The sequence below is a fragment of the Tyto alba genome, unplaced genomic scaffold (genome assembly GCF_018691265.1).
Source record: "Tyto alba isolate M040663 unplaced genomic scaffold, T.alba_DEE_v4.0 Super-Scaffold_200000175, whole genome shotgun sequence".
Taxonomy (NCBI): domain Eukaryota; kingdom Metazoa; phylum Chordata; class Aves; order Strigiformes; family Tytonidae; genus Tyto; species Tyto alba.
Window position 1 is genome coordinate 88,155 of NW_024881290.1, and position 18,866 is coordinate 107,020.

General features: G+C 51.8%; 1 protein-coding gene and 1 non-coding gene across 2 annotated transcripts; both read left to right on the forward strand.

Moving 5' to 3' along the window:
* Positions 1–5,944: 5,944 nt before the first annotated feature.
* On the forward strand, positions 5,945–6,502 carry LOC122153596 (olfactory receptor 14J1-like; the record flags this gene model as incomplete). The annotated part of the gene is made up of 1 exon (XM_042793998.1): positions 5,945–6,502. A coding segment is annotated over one exon (558 nt), but the record flags the coding sequence as incomplete, so codon positions are not given.
* A 10,992-nt stretch (positions 6,503–17,494) lies between these two features.
* Positions 17,495–17,567, forward strand: TRNAF-GAA. Its single transcript has one exon. It is a non-coding gene; the product is annotated as a tRNA-Phe (tRNA).
* The last annotated feature ends 1,299 nt before the right edge of the window (positions 17,568–18,866 follow it).

Sequence of the window (18,866 nt, forward strand, 5' to 3'; positions counted from 1 at the left end):
CACGCAAATGACTCTCTCCAGCACAGCATCACAGAACTGCTGAGCCTGGAATGCTGTCAGGTTCCACCTCCTCTGTCCTTCCTCTTCATGCTTGGTTTCTGTCAGGAGCTTCCTTCTCATCCATGCCATCCTCCTGCCACCTTTTCTTGACTTCCAGCATGTCTGTGTGGACTGTTCTGGAGTGCAAAGAGGAGATCATTAACCATCAAACAGCTCTCTGCACCCTTTCCTCTTCAGGGGCTGTATCCCATGGGATTCTTCCAAGCAGGTCCTTCAGCAGGTCAAAGCCTGCTCTCCTGACGTCCTGCCCCTTGCTTTCTTCCTTTCTCTCAGCATCCTACACTCTACTTTCTCACTCTTGATTGTTACAGCCCTGAGCAGCTCTTCCTTGTTTGCAAGTATCAAGTCCTGCTGCAGGGCACCTCACCTCACTGGCTCCTCAGTCACCCTTGTCAGGAAGATGGCACCAGTGAGCTCCAAAATCCTCCTGGGTGGCTTGCACCTCTTCAGCAGAGGCAACTGGGACAGTTTCAGTCTGCCATGAGGTCCAGGGCCTGCAGACATGAAGTTCCTTCCAATTGTCTGAAGAAGGCCTCATCTACCTGATCAAGAGGTCTGGAGCAGAAATCCACCCATCCTCCCACAGTGCTGCCCATGTTGTTCTGCCCTCTGATCCTGGCCTATCAGCTCTCAGCTAACTCATCGTCAGTCCCCAGGCAGAGCTCCATGCATTCCTGCTGCTCTCTCACACCAAGGACAACCTCCCCTCCAGATCCAGACCTGTGGCCTTATCAATACCTGACTGCAAGAGCCCACATTTTCTCCAGGTGCTGCTTTGGGCCACTTTCTCCCTCAAGCAACCAACTCACAGATTCTCTGGACTCAGCAGGGTCTAGTCCAGACGTAGGGTCTCTAAATACCTGGCTCCCAAGACTCTCCTACTTGCTGGTTAATCTGGTTTGATGTACACTAGTGGTTCTACCCACTGACATACCCACCAACATGACACATGCACACAGCTTGATCTCTCCAGTTGCTGGCCCTGAAGGTGCCTGAGCCCCTTTGACTCGTGCTTCCCACTCCAGGGATGGGCCCTTGGACCTCTATCCGTACCAAGAGCAGACATCTCCTCACCCCAGAAAGTTGTGGTGGATGGAATTTCATAAGAAGACAGGACAGACTGGAGTCATCAGTTCCATGGTACGCCTAAACCAGTATACTGACCAGCCACACGTGACCAGCTCCTTTCATCCCCTTTTCCCCCTGTTTTCTGATACTTCTTTCTCCCCAAACCACCTTGGTCCTTCCCTTTCCCTGCATTTGGTTCTTTCCTAGGCATGCCACAGCAAGCCTGGCACAATCCCCTGTGCTCTCTCTGGCATCCCATAAGGACTCTCAGACCCCCAGAAGCAGAAACCCCCACCCTCAGTCGGCAAGGTCACCCTGGGAGGCTCCTCTGATTGACCCACTTGTTAAATGTCAAACCCAGATATTTTGGACCTCTCTGTGAACGAGTATTTTTTACTTTGGGTTTTAAATTGTTTCTCTGAAAACAGGTTGATTCCTGTCCTAAGAAATGGAAATTATTTTTGTTTGTGGAAGTTCTACAGATTAGGTCAGATAAAAATGTCCATGGATGTTATATGTGAAAAGGAGCACAGTTTGTCTGACCATGACCAGGTCCTGATGACATCGACTCCACGAGGCATTTACTGGCACTGATCACACATGATAAGGACCATAACATGCATCTATCCCAATTACTTGGTAAATCCTCTTCAGTCCCATCCACCTCTGTTTCTGTGTTCCCTCCCTCAAAGTCTTTGTCATGTGCACAAGACCCAGTGCAAAAGATTTTAAAGAGTCAGAAGTGCAAGCCAGGCTGACAATAACCATTTTTCAGTGGTTAAAACACCCTTAATATGTCAAGCAGCAGTCATACCCTGAGATTAAAGACACCCTGGAGTATTTGAGGGCACATCATAGGAAGGATGACCAGGCACCTGTATTGGGCTTACGTGGCAAGGTTTTTTTTTAGCAGCAGGGAGAGGGGCATGCAGGGGTGAATTCTGTGAGAAGATGCCAGAAGCTGCCCCATCATGTCAGATGTGAGGTGCATGGGGTGAGCTGAGTCCTGCTTGAGCCCAAGGGCTTCCAGATCTGCATGAGATGCCCACATTGCCTCAGCTGAATTCCTGCCCTGCACAGGGGAAACAAATTGCTTCTTTATCCCTCCCTATGCATCCTTTTTTTGGTTTTTGACAGGAAAATTCCATTTTCCAGACAGACGCATTGACAGCTTTATCAGGCTAGACCATGTTGTAATCAGTCTCTCTCCACTGTTGGGAGAGGTACATTGGTGATTACTTCATCTGATTTCAGAGAACATTCCCCAGGGGTGGCCCCGCTGCCTTTCGGGAGCTGTCAGCCCTCGAGCCCCAGGGATCTCTTGAGGGACAGCAGCGGGGTAGAGAAAGTGGTGCCTTGGGCTGGGCCGGGCTCCGGGGGCAGGAGGAGCCAATGGCAAGAGGGAAGCACTGGAGAGAGACAGCTCTGCCCGGGAGCAGCATCTCTGCGGAGCACGGCAGGGCTGAGGGCACTGCCCACGGGTGACAAGGGGAGAGGAGAGAAGTGAGAGGGATGTAAGACAGTGTGCAGTGGGAGGATGCTGAGAGTTCACTGGGAGACAAATCATCACAGCTCCTAACACGGTAAGTCTCTGGCTGCAGGTGGGTACTGGTAGAGTCTCTGGGAGGGTCCTTCTAGAGCTGGCACATGCCAGGGCTGATGCTCTCTGGAGCAGTGATTATCTGCCGAACAGTCGGGGGGACGGGGCATGTCATCTCCCTTTTCCTGGGCACGGCTGCAGGAGCGTGAAGCTGGGTGTGCAGCCAGGGGCACCCCGGGCTGTCCTTCATCACAATCACCCCTGGTAGGGCAGGGTCATTGTGCTGTTGAGGGGGTGATGCGTGGGTAAGGGCTGCCCACAGCTCCTGCTGACAGCCTGGACAGCTCTGGGGGGGAAACTTGTAAGAGAGAAAAAAAGGGAGGCTTCACCTGCAAGGGAAGGAGCCTGTGCTTTCAGTTTGCTACTCTGGGTTGGCTGGGTGAGCAGTGAGAAGCTGGAATGACTCTCACTGGTTTGGAGAAGGTACTGACAATGCAGATCTGTTTCACTGAGAGGTGAATGAGTCTGGGAGCATCAGAGCAATCCCCCACAGCTTACAGATCACCAGCACCACCAGCAGCAGGCTTAGCAGGTTTTCTCTGCCATTCGTACCTAAATTTTGCAGCACAGAGAAGGTCCTGGGCAGTGCCCTGCCCCAGGAGGTGTCTGCAGGGCAGAGCTGAGCACGCAGCAGTTGGGATGGGGTCTGTGAGAGCAGGAAATGGGAACCAAAAAACCAGGCAGCCAGCAGGCACAGCTCCAGGCAGCAGAGACGTGGGCAGGGAGTGAGATTTTTAACAGAAATCCTGTTTCAGGGGATCTACCAGCACCTCCTGCCATGCCCTGCAGTGCAGATCCCTTCCCCTGTTGTTGGAAAATGGGTGAAGAAAAAACAGTTGTTTAGGTTAGCGTAAGAACTTAAGCAATCAGCCAAACACCTGCAACACATTGTCTGTCGCACAGAGGTCCTTCAGCTAGGCAACTGTGATAAACACCTCGTGGGGAATGCCTAAATGGAGAGGCTTTGTGTGTAAATTGGGAGACTCCTAATGAGAAGCCCTTGTCCTTGGAGATGAAGGTGCTCTGAAAAAGAATGAACTAGCTGAAGCTAGTTTGGAGTTAAGAAGTGCATACATAAACCAATGAAGTCCAATTCTAATATGTAGGAAATGTTCAAGAAGGGCGCCTCTCCAAACACCACCACAGACTGCTAGAGACCACCAATGACCCCAGGGAAGTCCCTCGGGGACCTAAACTTCATGCCTAATAACTATGTATATATGATAATGAGTTTTAGGAAATTTGATGAATATGTATGTAACAGAGGGATATGAGCTTTGGCTACTGTAATGTAGGGTGGACATGTCAGGTGGAATGATTCCCTCATGTCCCCAGCCACATAAAGTAATGCCTGCTCATTAATGCTAAACCCAGCACTAATGAGATTTCATTCCCGATTTCTGTGACACTGACATCTCTCCCCTTCTCTCTCCCACCCAGCAGAGCCTCTGCCCTCACAGCCATGGAGTCCAGGCCACCAGCAGCCTTCTCACCCCCCTGAGCGCCAAGAAGAGGTGAAGGGCATCTCTCCTGCCCCGTGCCCGTGCAGCACAGGGGCTGAGGGTGACTGCCCTGCGGTGGCACCAGCTGGGAGGTGGCGGGCAGAGCTGGGACAGGGGAAGGCTGTCCCGAGTGCCTGGCTGTCTCTCTGCTGGCCTCTCCCAGCTGGGCCATTCCGGCGCGTCTGCTCGTCTCTCCTTGCGCCTGTGCCGCTCCTGCTGTGGCTGTCAGGCACTCTGGGGGTGGGGGGTTCAGCTGAAGGGTCAGCGCGGAGCTCAGTGGGTCCTCCCATGCAGATGTGTTGGTGGGAACCCGGTGTCCCAGCTCTCCTCGAAGCTGTGGGGCTCTGGGCCGTGCAGCCTGTGTGGTTGAGGACTGAGCTGACTTCAGGAGATGCCACCATGAGGACACTTGGTGACTCCTTGGGGTGTCCTCCCAAGCTGGGAGCCGCCCTGCAGATGGCATATCTCTCCTGCATCGTTTGTGTGTAAAACCCATTGGAGAATCCCTGAGATGCTACAAGCAGGATTATGTTGATTTGTTGGAAAAATGAACTCTGTGTCCTTGGCAAGGAGTGGGGTGCTGAGACCTTGTGAAGGTTCCTGGTGGCAGGGTGAAATACTTAGTGATCTGCAGTGGATCCCTCTGCTCTCAGCGGGGTCTGATTGCTTCTCCGGGTACCTCAGGAGTGCAATCCCCCTCCATTTCAAGGGGCAGAGACAGGGCAGCTGGGAACAAGACAAACGGACAGACCAGCTCGCCTGCCCCTGTGCTAAGCCACAGCAAAGCTTTTTGCCTCCCAGGACTAGTGGCTGCTCAGCCTGAGCACAGCAGAGATGCTCAGCATTTCTGCCTTCAGAGAAGACTCCCTAAAGGAGATGGGGCTGGGGTGGGGGTGGTGGGGTGGTAGGGAAGAGCTTTCTGAAAGAAAAAAACAGAAACAAAAGCATGAATCTCCTTGATGCAGTCAAGTTTGCTTCAGATTGGGGGTGGAGGTGTTGTCAAGCCCTTTGATGATGAGAGGGAATTCACCTGAGAAAATCTATCAGACCTGGCCCCTACGTGCCCCCTGCTCCCAAGCAGAGCCTAGCCTAGAGCATATCCAACACATCTGGGAGCCCACAGGCCCTGCTCTTCACAGCACCCCCAGCCAGCACAAACCAGAGCAACAGCCAGGGAGCTGCACAAAGGTCCTGCCAAGCAGGAGAAAGGGAGGGGGTCTGAGGTGTGGTCACGAATGTGTGAGAGAAGTCTTTGGTTTTACCCAGAGAAGTCTGTCCTCACTTGTCACTGTCTTTTCCCTCTGGTACAGGCCCCTGGGTTCATATGGAGACCATGTCCAACAGCAGCTCCATCACCCACTTCCTCCTCCTGGCATTTGCAGACAGACGGGAGCTGCAGCTCCTGCACTTCTGGCTCTTCCTGGGCATCTACCTGGCTGCCCTCCTGGGAAACGGCCTCATCATCACCGCCATCGCCTGCGACCACCACCTCCACACCCCCATTTACTTCTTCCTCCTCAACCTCTCCCTCCTCGACCTGGGCTCCATCTCCACCACTCTCCCCAGTTCCATGGCCAATTCCCTCCAGGATACCAGGGTCATCTCCTTCTTGGCATGTTATGCCCAGGTCTTTCTCTTTGTATTTTTCCTTGGAGCAGAATATTCCCTTCTCACCGTCATGGCCTACGACCGCTACGTTGCCATCTGCCAACCCCTGCACTACAGGACCCTCCTGGGCAGCAGAGCTTGTGTCCACATGGCAGCAGCTGCCTGGGGCAGTGGATTCCTCAATGCTCTGCTGCACACTGCCAACACATTTTCCCTACCACTCTGCCATGGCAATGTGGTGGACCAGTTCTTCTGTGAAATCCCCCAGATCCTCAAGCTCTCCTGCTCTGACTCCTCCTATCTCAGGGAAGTTGGACTCCTTGTGTTTACTGCATTTTTATTCTTTGCTTCTTTTGTTTTCATTGTGCTGTCCTATGTGCAGATCTTCAGGGTCGTGCTGATGATCCCCTCTGAGCACGGACGGCACAAAGCCTTCTCCACGTGCCTCCCTCACCTGGCTGTGGTCTCCCTGTTCATCAGCACTGCATTTTTTGCCTACCTGAAGCCCCTTTCCTTCTCTTCCCCATCCCTGGATCTGGTGGTGGCTGTTCTGTACTCAGTGGTACCTCCAACATTGAACCCCTTCATCTACAGCATGAGGAACAGGGAGCTCAAGGATGCCGTGAAGGAATTGATCCAACGCACCTTGTTCTACCAGCAGTAACCTGCCTCACCTTCTCTGCAGAGTACCCAGAGCTTGGCTTAGGACAAGCCTCTGATTTATTTTTCCCTTCTGATAATTATCATAAGAGGTAACTGCTTGGCTTCATTCCACTTCTCTAGAGGCTTCATCTGTTGTGTCCGACCCTTTCTCAAATGCCTTGAACACACTACCAGATCCAGCCTCCCTGAGAGCATCTCAGCAATAAAAGGGGTCTCCTGTGTGCAGTGCCTGAAGGCTGGGCTGTCCTAACTAAGCTGCTACCAAGAATAAGCCCAAGGAATTTGACTTTTTAAAATGTATTTTCTCATTCTTTAATTCCTGCTTTGGGGTGATAAACTTGTGGCCACTGTGTGATCTATTGGAAACCAAGTGGTGCTTTCAAAGACTATTCCTGGTTTCCAGGGGCTGTGTAGGTGCTGCAGGAGCTCTCCATTACCTCTTTAGGCAGCCACATGTATAGCAGGGCTGATGGCATGTAGTGTTCCCTGCGGAAAGGAGTCTGGAGGGGTCAGGAAAGAAAAGACACTCTCTGTGTGCCCTGGGGTGGGCAGTGAATGGACACTCAGGAGATGAGACACCCCTCAAAGGTGAGGATCACCCAGAGTAAAGCACTAAATCCAGATACCCATAAACCATGACCCTGCATTTTGGTGTGAGCCAGTGAAAATGCAGCAGGCACGGGGAAAGGAGACTGGAGAAATGTGGAAGCTGCCCGAGGAGCCCCAGGGCTGGGGGTCTCCTGCTGTCCTGGGCAGCAGGGCTGGTGGGGAGGCAGAAGTGGAAGAAAGGCAGCCAGGGCTGAGGGTCACTTGCAGCATGAATGCAGGACAGACAGAGAGTGCCTGGACTCTGTTTCCTCACACCCTTTGGACCAGCTCAAGTAGTGGGAACACTGGGGAGGCTGCCATCCCTCCCTGGGATGCTCCCTGGGGCTGCTGTGCCCTTCAGAAGTGTTGGAGCTGTGGGGTGAATGCCCAAGTCCCAGCCCACTCCTGACCTCTCCCCTGGCTCAGTCAGACAGAGCTTTTTGATCAGGTCGTCAGCCGAAGGACAAGGCAAAACATGTAGCACTGACCTGCCCGCCACAATGGTCTTACAGGTAGCTGTGAGATCCCTCACAAGCATGGGGAATTGGATGTCCCCACCACCACCTGAATTTTTGGTGTCACACCTCAAAAAGCAGTTTGCATTTCACAGGCATATTTTCTGTTTCTCCTCCTTCATGTGGTTCTTCCTGGGGATCCCCTTTGGGTCTTTTCCTCTTTGTTCCAACACACATGGCCTTCCCAAGTTGGCATTTTGCCCTGGTTTTCCATTTTCGTAGCCCACATGGACTGTGTCTTCCTGCACAGTTCAAAGCCCAGACTTGGCCCCAGTAACCCTGCATGGCCGGTCTGGGATGTGGGGGCCTCCCAGCCTGGCTCACTGGGCTGGACCCCTCTTTACACGTGACAGGATTTGTTATGGGGGCCCCTTGGAGTGTGACACAGTGGCAGTGTCCTCCTCTCTCCTTGCATCTCTGGTCTCTATGTGAAACATTCTAACTCAATTCTAACTCTATTTTCCTTTGTGGGTTTCCTCCATGCAGTAATTATTAAGGTGAACCTCACCATCAATCTTACTGAACCTTATCAAGCCCCTATCAAAACTTTGTTCAGTTCCATCGCACTTATGGAACTCTGTCAATTTAGTACTTTACCTCAATAAAACATATTGCTGCTTCCCTCTTTTGAATGAGGTGCATTCTGCTCTTCTCCAACACCATGGAGGGCCAAGGTCCTTCTTTTCCACTCTCTCCTAGTAGGACCCCTAGGAGGAAGAACATTTCTCTGTGTTCATTGCTTAAAAGAATGGTGAAGGAAGTTCAGCGAGGTGAACCACGGAGGTGTGTGTTTCTGAGTGTATTAATATTCCCTAAATGTGCTCTGTGCCTTCTGGCAGTTGAGAAATGCCTTCTTGCTGAGGGCAACATTGCTGATGCTTACAGAACCCCTTCTGACTGTGCAGACGAGGTGCTCCACAGGTGTGCTTCTCTCATAGCGTGCATTTGAAGGCAGAGGCCAGGTAGCCAAAAATGAATATCGTACTGGCAATGAGCCTTTCCAAGGTTGTTATGAGCCAGACTGGGAATGCAGGGAAGCATAAAGGTTCTGTGGTCCCCTTGGGTTAAATTAAAGTGAAATGACACCAAATGACTGGTTAAAACTGTTTTACTTGCAGTAGAAACAACTTAAACTTGGAAAAGGATAGCAAGCAATGTGGCCTCTTATTAATAAACCTGTAAGGAAGAAAAGAAAGGAAGAAAAGGAAAAGGGAGAGAGAGAAAGAGAGTCAAAATATGTGGATCACTACCCCAAGTTCCAGCATTTTCTCAGGTCTGGTAATCTTGAGCGGTAGGTGCACCCCCAGCAAACTTTTCTGTTGCCTTTTAAGTTCACTTTCTCTGCTGATGTTCATACTAAACAAGCAGAGGCAGGTTCTCCTCCAACACATTTCCATGAGAGATGAGGAAAAGGTGGAAGGTGGGTTCTGTGTGTGCATGGAAGGGGGATCGGGTGCCCCTACCCCCTTTGTCAATTGAGTCAGTGGTTGTGCTCGCCCCAACACCATTGATTTTTTCCTCAGTTTTTGCTTAGGTCCTTCTGGTGCTGGTTCTTTCTCTCTCTTATCACTCCTTTAACCTGAACATATGGTTTCACTCAATTTGTTTCCCTTCATTGAGGCTTATCTAAGGAATTTGGCAATACAACCATGAGGGAGTGGAGCTGTGCACCCTTCGATACACTCCATGCTTCCTTGGGTGGTGTTCCATAGACTGATCACAATGGCCAAAGCTTGTCAAATTTTTCTGTGTTTATGACTGTTTGAGGCAACAATTCTTTCATTTTCTTACACATGTCTGCCTGCAAAATCCTACGTTGGGCTCACCTAGGGTCGGGTGGTGGTGAGAGGCTGCCACTGCTGGAGGAAGAACCATGGACGGCTGCCACGGGGTCTGTGCTGGGCAGACATTTCCCCACCCTGAACAACCACCCTGCTCCAAGCAGTGCCTGCACCATGGGGCTGTGGGGCCATGTGGGGCAGCAGGACGTGGCCAGCCCAGCTGAGGAGGTCCTCCCTGCTCTGCCCACTGCCACCCATCGGCACTGCCACAGCCCCTCTGTGCTGGGCGATGAGGTTTCTGTGGGTGCCCTTCTGTGAGCCGCGTGGGCACCCACAGGGTGTGTCTCTGCTTGGAGCTGGTCGCCTTGGCCTGCCTGCACGGTCCTGGCAAGGCTTGGCCTTGGAGATGGGCTGGGATAGTCCTCAGCCCATGGCATGAGTGCCAGATTAGGAATGACTCCTGCAGAAGAGCTCACACTGTGCTCAGCGCATGGGTGAGCCCTTCAAGATGTTCTCACACCAGGATTCTTCTTGGTACAAAGGGGAACCATGGCAGCCTGAAGCGATTTCTGCTGGATGGAAGCTGTGAGGGTTGCACAAGCACTCACAGGTAGAAGGAAAATTTTTTAAAAGGAAAAATTTATTGGGCTCTAATGATGTCAGTGCAGTGAGGGTGCATACAGGCTCAACTCTGATACCCAACTCCACCACCGTTATGACCAAAGAAGAAAACAGCTTCATACTGACCCTCAGACCTGATGTGCCATAGCTCCTGCCTAAGCTGGTCTCCAAGCCCATACTCAGACAACTTGTGCTAGGTCAAGTGCACCAGAACTTGTCTCCATGAGTTTGGAACATCTCTATTGACCGAGATCCCACCATCTCCCCTGGGCCCTTGCTTGGCTGCTGGTCTCTGAGGGATTTCTCCAAAAAAACCCAACCCTCAAAACCAAACAGCCCACTTAGCCTCTCCTAGTACACAATGTGCTCCAGGCGCCAACCATCTTTCCAGCCTCTGCTGGACTATTCACAGCCTGTCAAGGTCTTTCTTGTGCTGGGGAGACCCACACTGGACACAGCAATCCTACTGGGGTCCATGAATAAGGGAGAAGAGTCACTTCCCTTTCCCTGATGGCTGTGATTTTGCTAATCCAGACATTGATAAGGTTGGCCTGCCTTTTCCCAAGGGCACACTGCTCCCTCCTGTCCCGCTTGTGCACCCAGACTCCCAGGTCCTTTTCTGCAGAGCTGCTGTCCCCATCCTGGCCTCTTGTCTGGAGTTGTCCCAGCACAGTGACAGGATGAACACTGTCATTTGTCTTCAACTTTGTGTGGATCCCAGGCAGACCTTTTCACTGAGGGCTACTGCATCTACCTCTCTCCTTATCCAAAGGGCCCATCATCTCATTGTAAATGGTATTCAGGTTGGTCAGGCAGAATTTGTCTTTATTCAGTTTTTACTGGAAGTTCCAAATCCCCTTCTTCTCCTTCAGGTGCTTGGAAATGGCTTCCAGGAGGATTTGCTCCATCACTTTCCCCGGGACAGACGTGAGGCTGAGCAGCCTGGAGCTCCCTCATCTTCCTTTTTGCTCTTCATGAAGATGGGTGGCATGTTTGCCTTTTCCCAGACACCAGGAACCTCCTTGACTGCCATGGCCTTTCCAGGGTGACAGAAGCAGCCACACACTGACCTTGGCCAGCACCCTCAGCACCCTTGGCTGTAACTCACCCCATAGAGGACCCACAGAATCATGTATGGCCAACCAGCTTGCTGAAAGTCTCTCCACGTGTTCTTGGTCACTAGGTCCACTCCTTCACTGAGTTTTGGGCCCGCTTTTCTTTTTTTAGCTTTGCTGTGGCTGCTAACACCCTTACCGAAGTCCCTTTTGCTACCTTCTGCATCCCTTGCCAGTTTGAGCACCAGTTGAGCTCTGCCTTTCCTAGCTCCATCCTTGCATGTACAGACAAGGTCTCTGTGCTACCCCAGGGCATCCTGAACCCCTTCAGCCCTCTGTGCATCTCCACCCCGTCCCACAGGCAGGCTGGTGGCAAGAGGGTGGCATCTGGGGACAGCACAGCAGTGCTGGGAGCAGGGGCACCAACAAGGAAAGGGGGTGTGTGAGCCATGCCCTGTGCTGCACACAGGGGCACTAGGTGGTTGGTGCCTCAGTGGTTGGCCAGGCTGCATGGGCTTGGAGTGGATGCCAGCTTGAGAGTAGGAGCGCTGGGATTTCCATGGAATTCCAGTGAAAATGTGGCTGCAGGAAAAGCAAGTGGGCAGGTTCAGGCACAGGCAACTGCAGTGGCAAGTGTGGACAAGAAAGTGTGCTGGCCTCCTGCCATGGTTGCTCAACTTCATCCATGAAAGCCCATACGGTTTTTGTGTTTCAACAGGTTTGGCCTTGAAGATGAAATGGAATTGTCTCCTTTGTATCAGCCCTTAGGAAGCCCTGCCAAAGCATCTCCCAAATTCAGTGCTGGCAGGAGGATCTCCTATAGACACCTCTGGTCTGAGCCTCCTCCAGATGTCTGCACCCCTGGGCTGGATGCTCTGCCTGGCACGGGAGGATCAGGCCACTCTCCCTGTACCCACACCATCTCCACCTTGGGAAAGAAACACCTCTAAGATTTGAAGACAGGCTTCAGGCCTGCCCATTGCTCCCACCCCCCCCACTTCTCTGGATATCCAGAATGACCTGAGGGGTGCTTGGGCTCCTCTTTAATAGGACATAACCAGAGTCTTCACATTTGTCTCAGGACAACAAATGGCACCATCCAGACCCCAAACTCAACTGCTGCAGGTCCTGTACTACCCAGTGGTGATTGGTGTCAGGACCAACTGCCACTCCCAGCTGTACTGCTCAGGGCTGTGGTCACACCACCGGATGACATTTTGGGCACCAAAAAGGAATATTGTGGTTTACCCCCAGCTGACAGCTAAGCACCATGCAGCCACTCACTCATTATCCCCACATCTCCCCTGGTGGGATGGGGAGGAGAATCAGAAAAAAAAAAAAAAAAATAACAAAAAATCCTCATGGGTTGGCATAAGAAGAATTTAATAATTGAAACAAGATGTAGTAATAATAATCATATTAATAATAATAATAGAAATAGTTGCAATAATTGTAATGAAAAGGAAGATAAGAAAAAGAGAGGAATAAAACCAAAGAAAAAGACAAGGGGTGCCCAGTGCAATTGCTCTGTACCCACTGATCCATGCCCAGCTGGTCCCCCCAAGCAGTGATCCACATCTCTTGGCCAACTCACTGCCTTCCTCCCTCTTGTTTATATACAGGGCCTGATGTCCTGTGGTATCAAATAACACTATGGCTAGTTTGGGTCAGATGTCCTGGTCATGCTCCCTCTTAGTTTCTTGTGCCCCCCCTCACTGGCAGCATGGGAAACTGAACAATCCTCGACTTAGGATAAGCCCTACTCAGCAACAACTAAAGCATCCTGGAGTTCTCAACATTGTTCTCACCCTAAACCCAAAGCACAGCACTGCTTCAGCTGCTAGGAAGAAAATTAACTCTGTCCCAGCTGAAATCAGGACTTTGCAGATTGCCTTTCTTGGTAAGCCTGGCTCCCTGCAACCCTTATTGTCAAATAGGCAAGTTCTTATGGGCTCCACTGCCCTCTGCATCTGACATGCACACCAGCTGGTTGGATCATTTGGCCTCTGTGACCAAAGGCCATGGGTCATGGTCATGATCCAGGCCTTTTGCAAGCACCAGTTTCCTTCCTGTTGTTCTTTGCAGTCACGTGAACTAGGATCAGAAATGTCAGGCTGTGCTCTGCCTGTTGTGACAAACTGCTCAGCCCTCGTCACGATCTGCCTTCAACCAAAAAGACTTTTCAGTGTGCAAAACATTCTTGTCGGGGTGGCTTCTGCGTCCGTGCCTCCGCTGCCTGCTGGCAGGAGCTTGATGCAAGTTTTGGACATCAGCAAATGCTGATTTTTGTCACTTTTATCCCCAAACTTGACGTTGTCATTGCCCAATAAGGTGTGGTACTGACCTTCTGAGGCACATAGATTTAGGTCAACCTCGCTGCTCGTTGTCTTCCTGTGAAGTTCAGTGTGACTGAGGATGAGCTAGCTCATCGTTACAGTAGTGCTTTCCACCTTCGTCATCATTTCCATTAAATGAGCATTTCTTTTTCTTACCCATACTGCCATACATCCACTCAAGTTGTTGTCCTCTCAGAGGAACCATCTGCACACATGCCTTAAATGCTGATGTGCTGGAGCTTCAGTGCACAGGGACCTTGAGATACTTGGGGCTTTGGCCAGCAGGAACCTCAAGTTGTACAAGGAGAAGGGGCAAAGTGGGACTGGACCGGCAGAGGAGTGAGTCTGAGGAGAAGGCCCTGGGCACTGTGAGTGATGACATATGTGCTGCTAGTAAAGGCTCACCATGAATAGAGCCAGCTCCTGCATATGGAGCTGCATTGTAGCATGACCATCGAGACACGGGGAGTTATCATCCCCCTCGACTCAGCACTGGTGTGGCCACACCTGTAACATACTCCCGGTCTTCCCATTCTGAGGAGCAGGAAGGAATGGGAGAGTGCCCAGAGGATGTCTGCAAAGGTGGGTTTAGGGAGCATGAAGCACATGAAGTGTGTAGAGTAGCTGAGGGACCTGGGCTTCCTTGTCCTGATGGTGTGGAAGGTCGTGCGGGAGTAAAAAAGTAGCTTGAAATTAGGAGTTTGGGGTGGTTTCAGAGATGGTGGAGCTTTTCTTTGTAGTGGGAAACCACCTGAGAAAAGGAAAAGCATCACAAAGTGTAGCTTGGGAGGTTGAGACTGGACAGGAGGAGAAAAAAATGTCCCTTAAAGGGTAATTGCTGTGGTGCCAGAGGTCACCCAGAGCCTGGATCAATGCAGTGCTTTGTGTTCCAAGGAACAGGCAGGGAGGAAGGAGAGATCTCAGGAAAGGCAGGGAGATGCCATAGGTTGGGTGTCCACAGCCTGGGGGTCTCTGTCCCCTTGGTTATGGCAGTTGTCTCTGCTACCAAGGCCTGGAAGGAGACATGATAATCGCATGGAACTGGGGCCTCGTGGCTTCCTTGCAGCCCCCCAGGGAGGCTGGGAGCTGTGGTACCACTGTCCTCCACTCAGCATTGCCCACCCCACCCCACAGTGCCCCAGGAAGAGCCCTGAGCCAGTGTGAGGGATGGGATCCCCCTTCTTGGGGCTGACCACTTGGCATGATAAAATATATCAAGTTTTACTCAGCATCAGCTCCCCTTGCACAGTGCCTTTGCCTACCTGTACTCACAGCCTCCAATTTTCTTCTCTAACTAATCCATGGGGACACCTGGTCTGTAATGGGCCTCAGAGGGGCCAATTAACACTCCAAGACACTTTGGATTTTGCTTCTGACTTTAACCCCTTCAGAGGTTGGTTCAGGTCCTCTCAGTATCTGAGGTTCAAGCACCAAATACACCCCGGGTCTCATTAAAATGCAGAAAACCTGAACGAGCCACATCTCTTCCATCAATTATTTCAGGACTTCCAATCTTGTACAGCTAATTGGAGAGGCTTCAGGAGTCTACTTAAAGTGGAAGATTTTAATGACAACTTCGTAAATATTTTTTTTTCTTTGTTCATTTTGAAGGGGTTTTTAATCCTTTCTTAATTTTACAGAAGTGAGAGAAGCTTTCTCCAATTCTGATGGTCTTCTACAGAGGACAGGAAATGTAACAACAGCGGTCTCCTCATGGTCCCCCACTGTATGGGGAACTTTCCTCCCCACCTCCCCAGCCCCACCATTTCCCTCAGGGGCTGCCTGGGACTTGCATTCTTCTACATCAGACTTCCTCACTGATGTTCACAGCTGAATGTTACAGCTCCTTTGCACCAATTCCCACCTGATTTACCCTGAGACTTGACTGTAAATAGTCACAGGAATCTTATTAATTTTGAAGAAACGGAAGTAAAATATGAGACAAATTATTAAAAAACAAACAAACAAACAAACAACAATGAAGTCCTCAACTGTATGCCAAGTCCAAGCCTCCACTAAGGTCTACCTTCCTCAAGTGATGACCATAGAAGAAATATGCTAGACAAATAGATAGGAAATTATAACTATACGCACAATTAGCAAGTTGGCTAAAAAGAGAGTTTGGCAGTTTAAATCAACTTTTCCACCTTCTTGGCCAAATTTCTAGTCCAGAGCCTTGTTACGACCTCATGCCTCTAGTGATCTCCCTGCCTATCTTCCTGTGCCTCCTTATTCCATGCCCACCTCTAGCAAATTAATTTGGGGTGTTGTGGGTAACATTTTACAGTCAACAGAAAAATCATTTGTCAATGTTCAAAGCATTTCTGAGGTATAACTGAGAAAGAAATGCACTTGTGTTACATCATGTGGTTGTTAACATCATTATATTTAGCAAAACCCATCGTCAAAACAGCCTGTTCTAAAAGCCCCCCTGCGACTGGACAGAAATTAAGATGCAAGAATAAACTAATTAGAGTTGCTGCACTCTAACAAGCTCCCAGGGGAAAGTTACTGAGTCTGGAGAGCTATGGGAGGAATAGAGTCTTTGGGGTTTAGTGGGGCATGCTGAGGGGTTTGGGTGAGGAAGCTCCCTCAGGAGATTGACGTGAGCCTCTCTGGGGGCTGATTAGAGCAGAAGAACAGAGGCAAGTGACTTCAGGGTGACAAAGAAAGGAGACAGAGACATCCTGTGTCGTGTAGCCCCTTGGATGTGCCCTGCCAAGGGGCTCAGTGCTAATTCCCAGCCCATCTGAATGGTGATGCCTTTGGTCATCAGCAGCTGAGGTTTTCCCCCGGTCACTCTGAGGACAAATACACGCCGAGTGCCACATCCTTGCCCCTCAGGCCTGGCACTTCGCAGCTCCCCCTAAACCTTTGCCTATAGCCTAACACCTAACCCTGAAAGGTGAGCTCTCATCGTTAGCCCTGCCCTGATCACTGAAGCTGAAACCCTCACCAGATACCTGAAATCTAAGCCCTACCTACCTCCCTAATCCTTTCCCTCAACACCCCTCATCTTCAACCAAGTCCTTCCCTGGGCTGGCCTAACCCTGGGCAACAGCCCTGGGTGGGGTGCAGCTCAGCAGAAAAGGCCCTGGGGGTCATGGTGGACAACAAGCTGCACATGAGTCAGCGGTGACGGCTGGCAACCCAGAAGTCCAACAGCATCCTGGCTGTCTGAAGAGGAGCATGGCCAGGAGATGAGGGGGAGGGATTCTCCCCTTCCATTCAGTGCTTGCTAGACCACATGCCCAGTACTGCACTGAGTTTGGGGCCTCCTGCCCCCCGTACAGGAAGGACATCAATCAACTGGAGCAAGATCAATGAAGAGGCACCAATACAGTCGGGCATGTGTAGACGTACAGGGGGCTGGAGAGCTTCCCACCTGAGGAAAGGCTGAGGGAACACTCTCCAGTATGGAGACGAGAAGGCTTTGGAAAACCTCGTAGGAGCATTTCAGTACCTGTCAGGCAGCTAAGAAAATAGAGCCAGGCTCTTCATCGTGGTGGATGGTGGGAAAAGGAGAGGCAAGGGACAAAAGTGGAAAGAATGTTCAGGCAGGAGATGAGGACCATGAGGTCATAACCATGAGGTCACTTACACACTGGAAGAGGTTATCTTGAGAGGCTCTGCAACCCAGACCCTTGGAGGTTTCCAAGCCTCCTTTCCCCCTACATATGGTCTCCCAATATTGAACAAAAAGCTCTGGCTCAGACAAGAATGAAGCAAAAGCCTATGGCACCAACACGAGCTCTTCCTCCCCTGGCCCTTCACTTCTCTGTGAGAGGTGTCTGCCACCAATCCCACACTTCTTTCTTCCTCAGCCTTTGCAGCTGCATGTGCCTGGCCTGCTCACTTGACTTTGCAACCATCACCTTTGTATTTAAGGCCCAACATATATCTTGTCACTCCCACTGTAAGCTGGCACCCACCCCGCACCTGGAGCCCACCTGGCCACAGGGGCAGGGAGAGGCCAGGCCCACTCTGCTTGCACTGGGCACAGCTTTTTCCTGGGAACGTCCCCAAGGAGCTCTCCTCACGTGTGTCAGGCTGTGGCTTGGCACGGGTGGCACAGGGACAAGGGCTGCTGGGGCAGGGCTGAAGTAGCTCAGCTGGGAGAGCGTTAGACTGAAGATCTAAAGGTCCCTGGTTCAACCCCGGGCTTCAGCAATGTTTTTCTCCCTTAGGGTCTTGCAGAGCCCTGCTGCCTTCGTCCATCCTGCCCTGGCCCTCCTTGCTCCTTCCCCTCTTGCCAGAGCACTGCCCATGCGCTGTAGCTGCACATCTACAGGTTAGAAGGAGCCTTCCTCTTGCGCCACAAGCCCCCAGCCTTCCCCTGGGCAGGACTCTCCACTCAGTGTGTCTTTGGGGTGTTCTCCAGCTGGATCTCCTTCCCTGCTCCACAGGGATCGGGATCTCTCCACTGAGGGGTCTCTGCAAAGACTCTGTCTCTATCCTCATGGTCATTCTCACTGGTGCACAGACTGCTCCCCTCCTCACACACATCCTTCACCTCAACCTCAGTTCCCAGACCAGGGCACACTGCCCACAGGGAGGCCATCGTCCGCCCAGTCCCAGGGAGAGGCACTCCTTGCAGCTGAGCAGCACAATTGTCCCATGTTTACCACCACGAAGATACCACCCCTGCATGTGGTCAGGCTCTCAGCCTTGGAGTTAACAGCTGCCCTTGCTCAGGCACCCTGCCACGGAGACCCCAGCCAGGGCTGTCCCAGGGCACTGCTTTGCTGTCAGGACAGGCCTCAGCACTGGAGGAGTGGGGAGGTCCCTGAGCCCAACCCACACCCGCAGCCCCAAGGAGATGGAAGCCTGCTGTCCACCTCACCTCCTGGGATGCTGGTGGGAGGAGTGGTGCAGGGCAAGGCCCAGTGACTAGAGGAAAGGTTATGGGATTTCTGCCCCTGTGTGCCCCCACCACACACCCTGGGATGTCATCAGAGCCTGGGGGCACCTCGCCCTGTTGCACTGCTCCTCCTTGGGAACAGGGAGCCCAAACTCAGAGAAATAAGGCTGCTCTCCCATGGGCTTTCCACATCTGAGCTCTGCCCAGTGTCGGGCAGCGGTGCTGAGGGCTGGGGTCTCACTGCGACCCCCCTCAGGTAGATCATCAGGAGCTGCAGGAGCAGACACAGATCTGGGGCACAGTGACAATCCTGCTTTGATGCAGAGAAGGGACCCAGCTGGCAGGGCCATCCTGTTAGGTCCCAAAATGCATGAAACAGGTTCTTTCTGCTCAGTGGTGCTGCCCTCTCAAGCACACCCATGCCTGGGGCTTATTTCCTCAAGGAGGAAGAGGCAAACCTCTACCAGGTGCCAGATTATGGGAGAAATATTACACCTGTGGGAGGGCAGAGCTGGTGGGACAGTCACACCGGACAGGCACTGGGCTCTTCTCCCCAGTTCCCACTTGGGGCACCTGGAGTGTGCAGATCAGTGTCCATACTGTCCAGA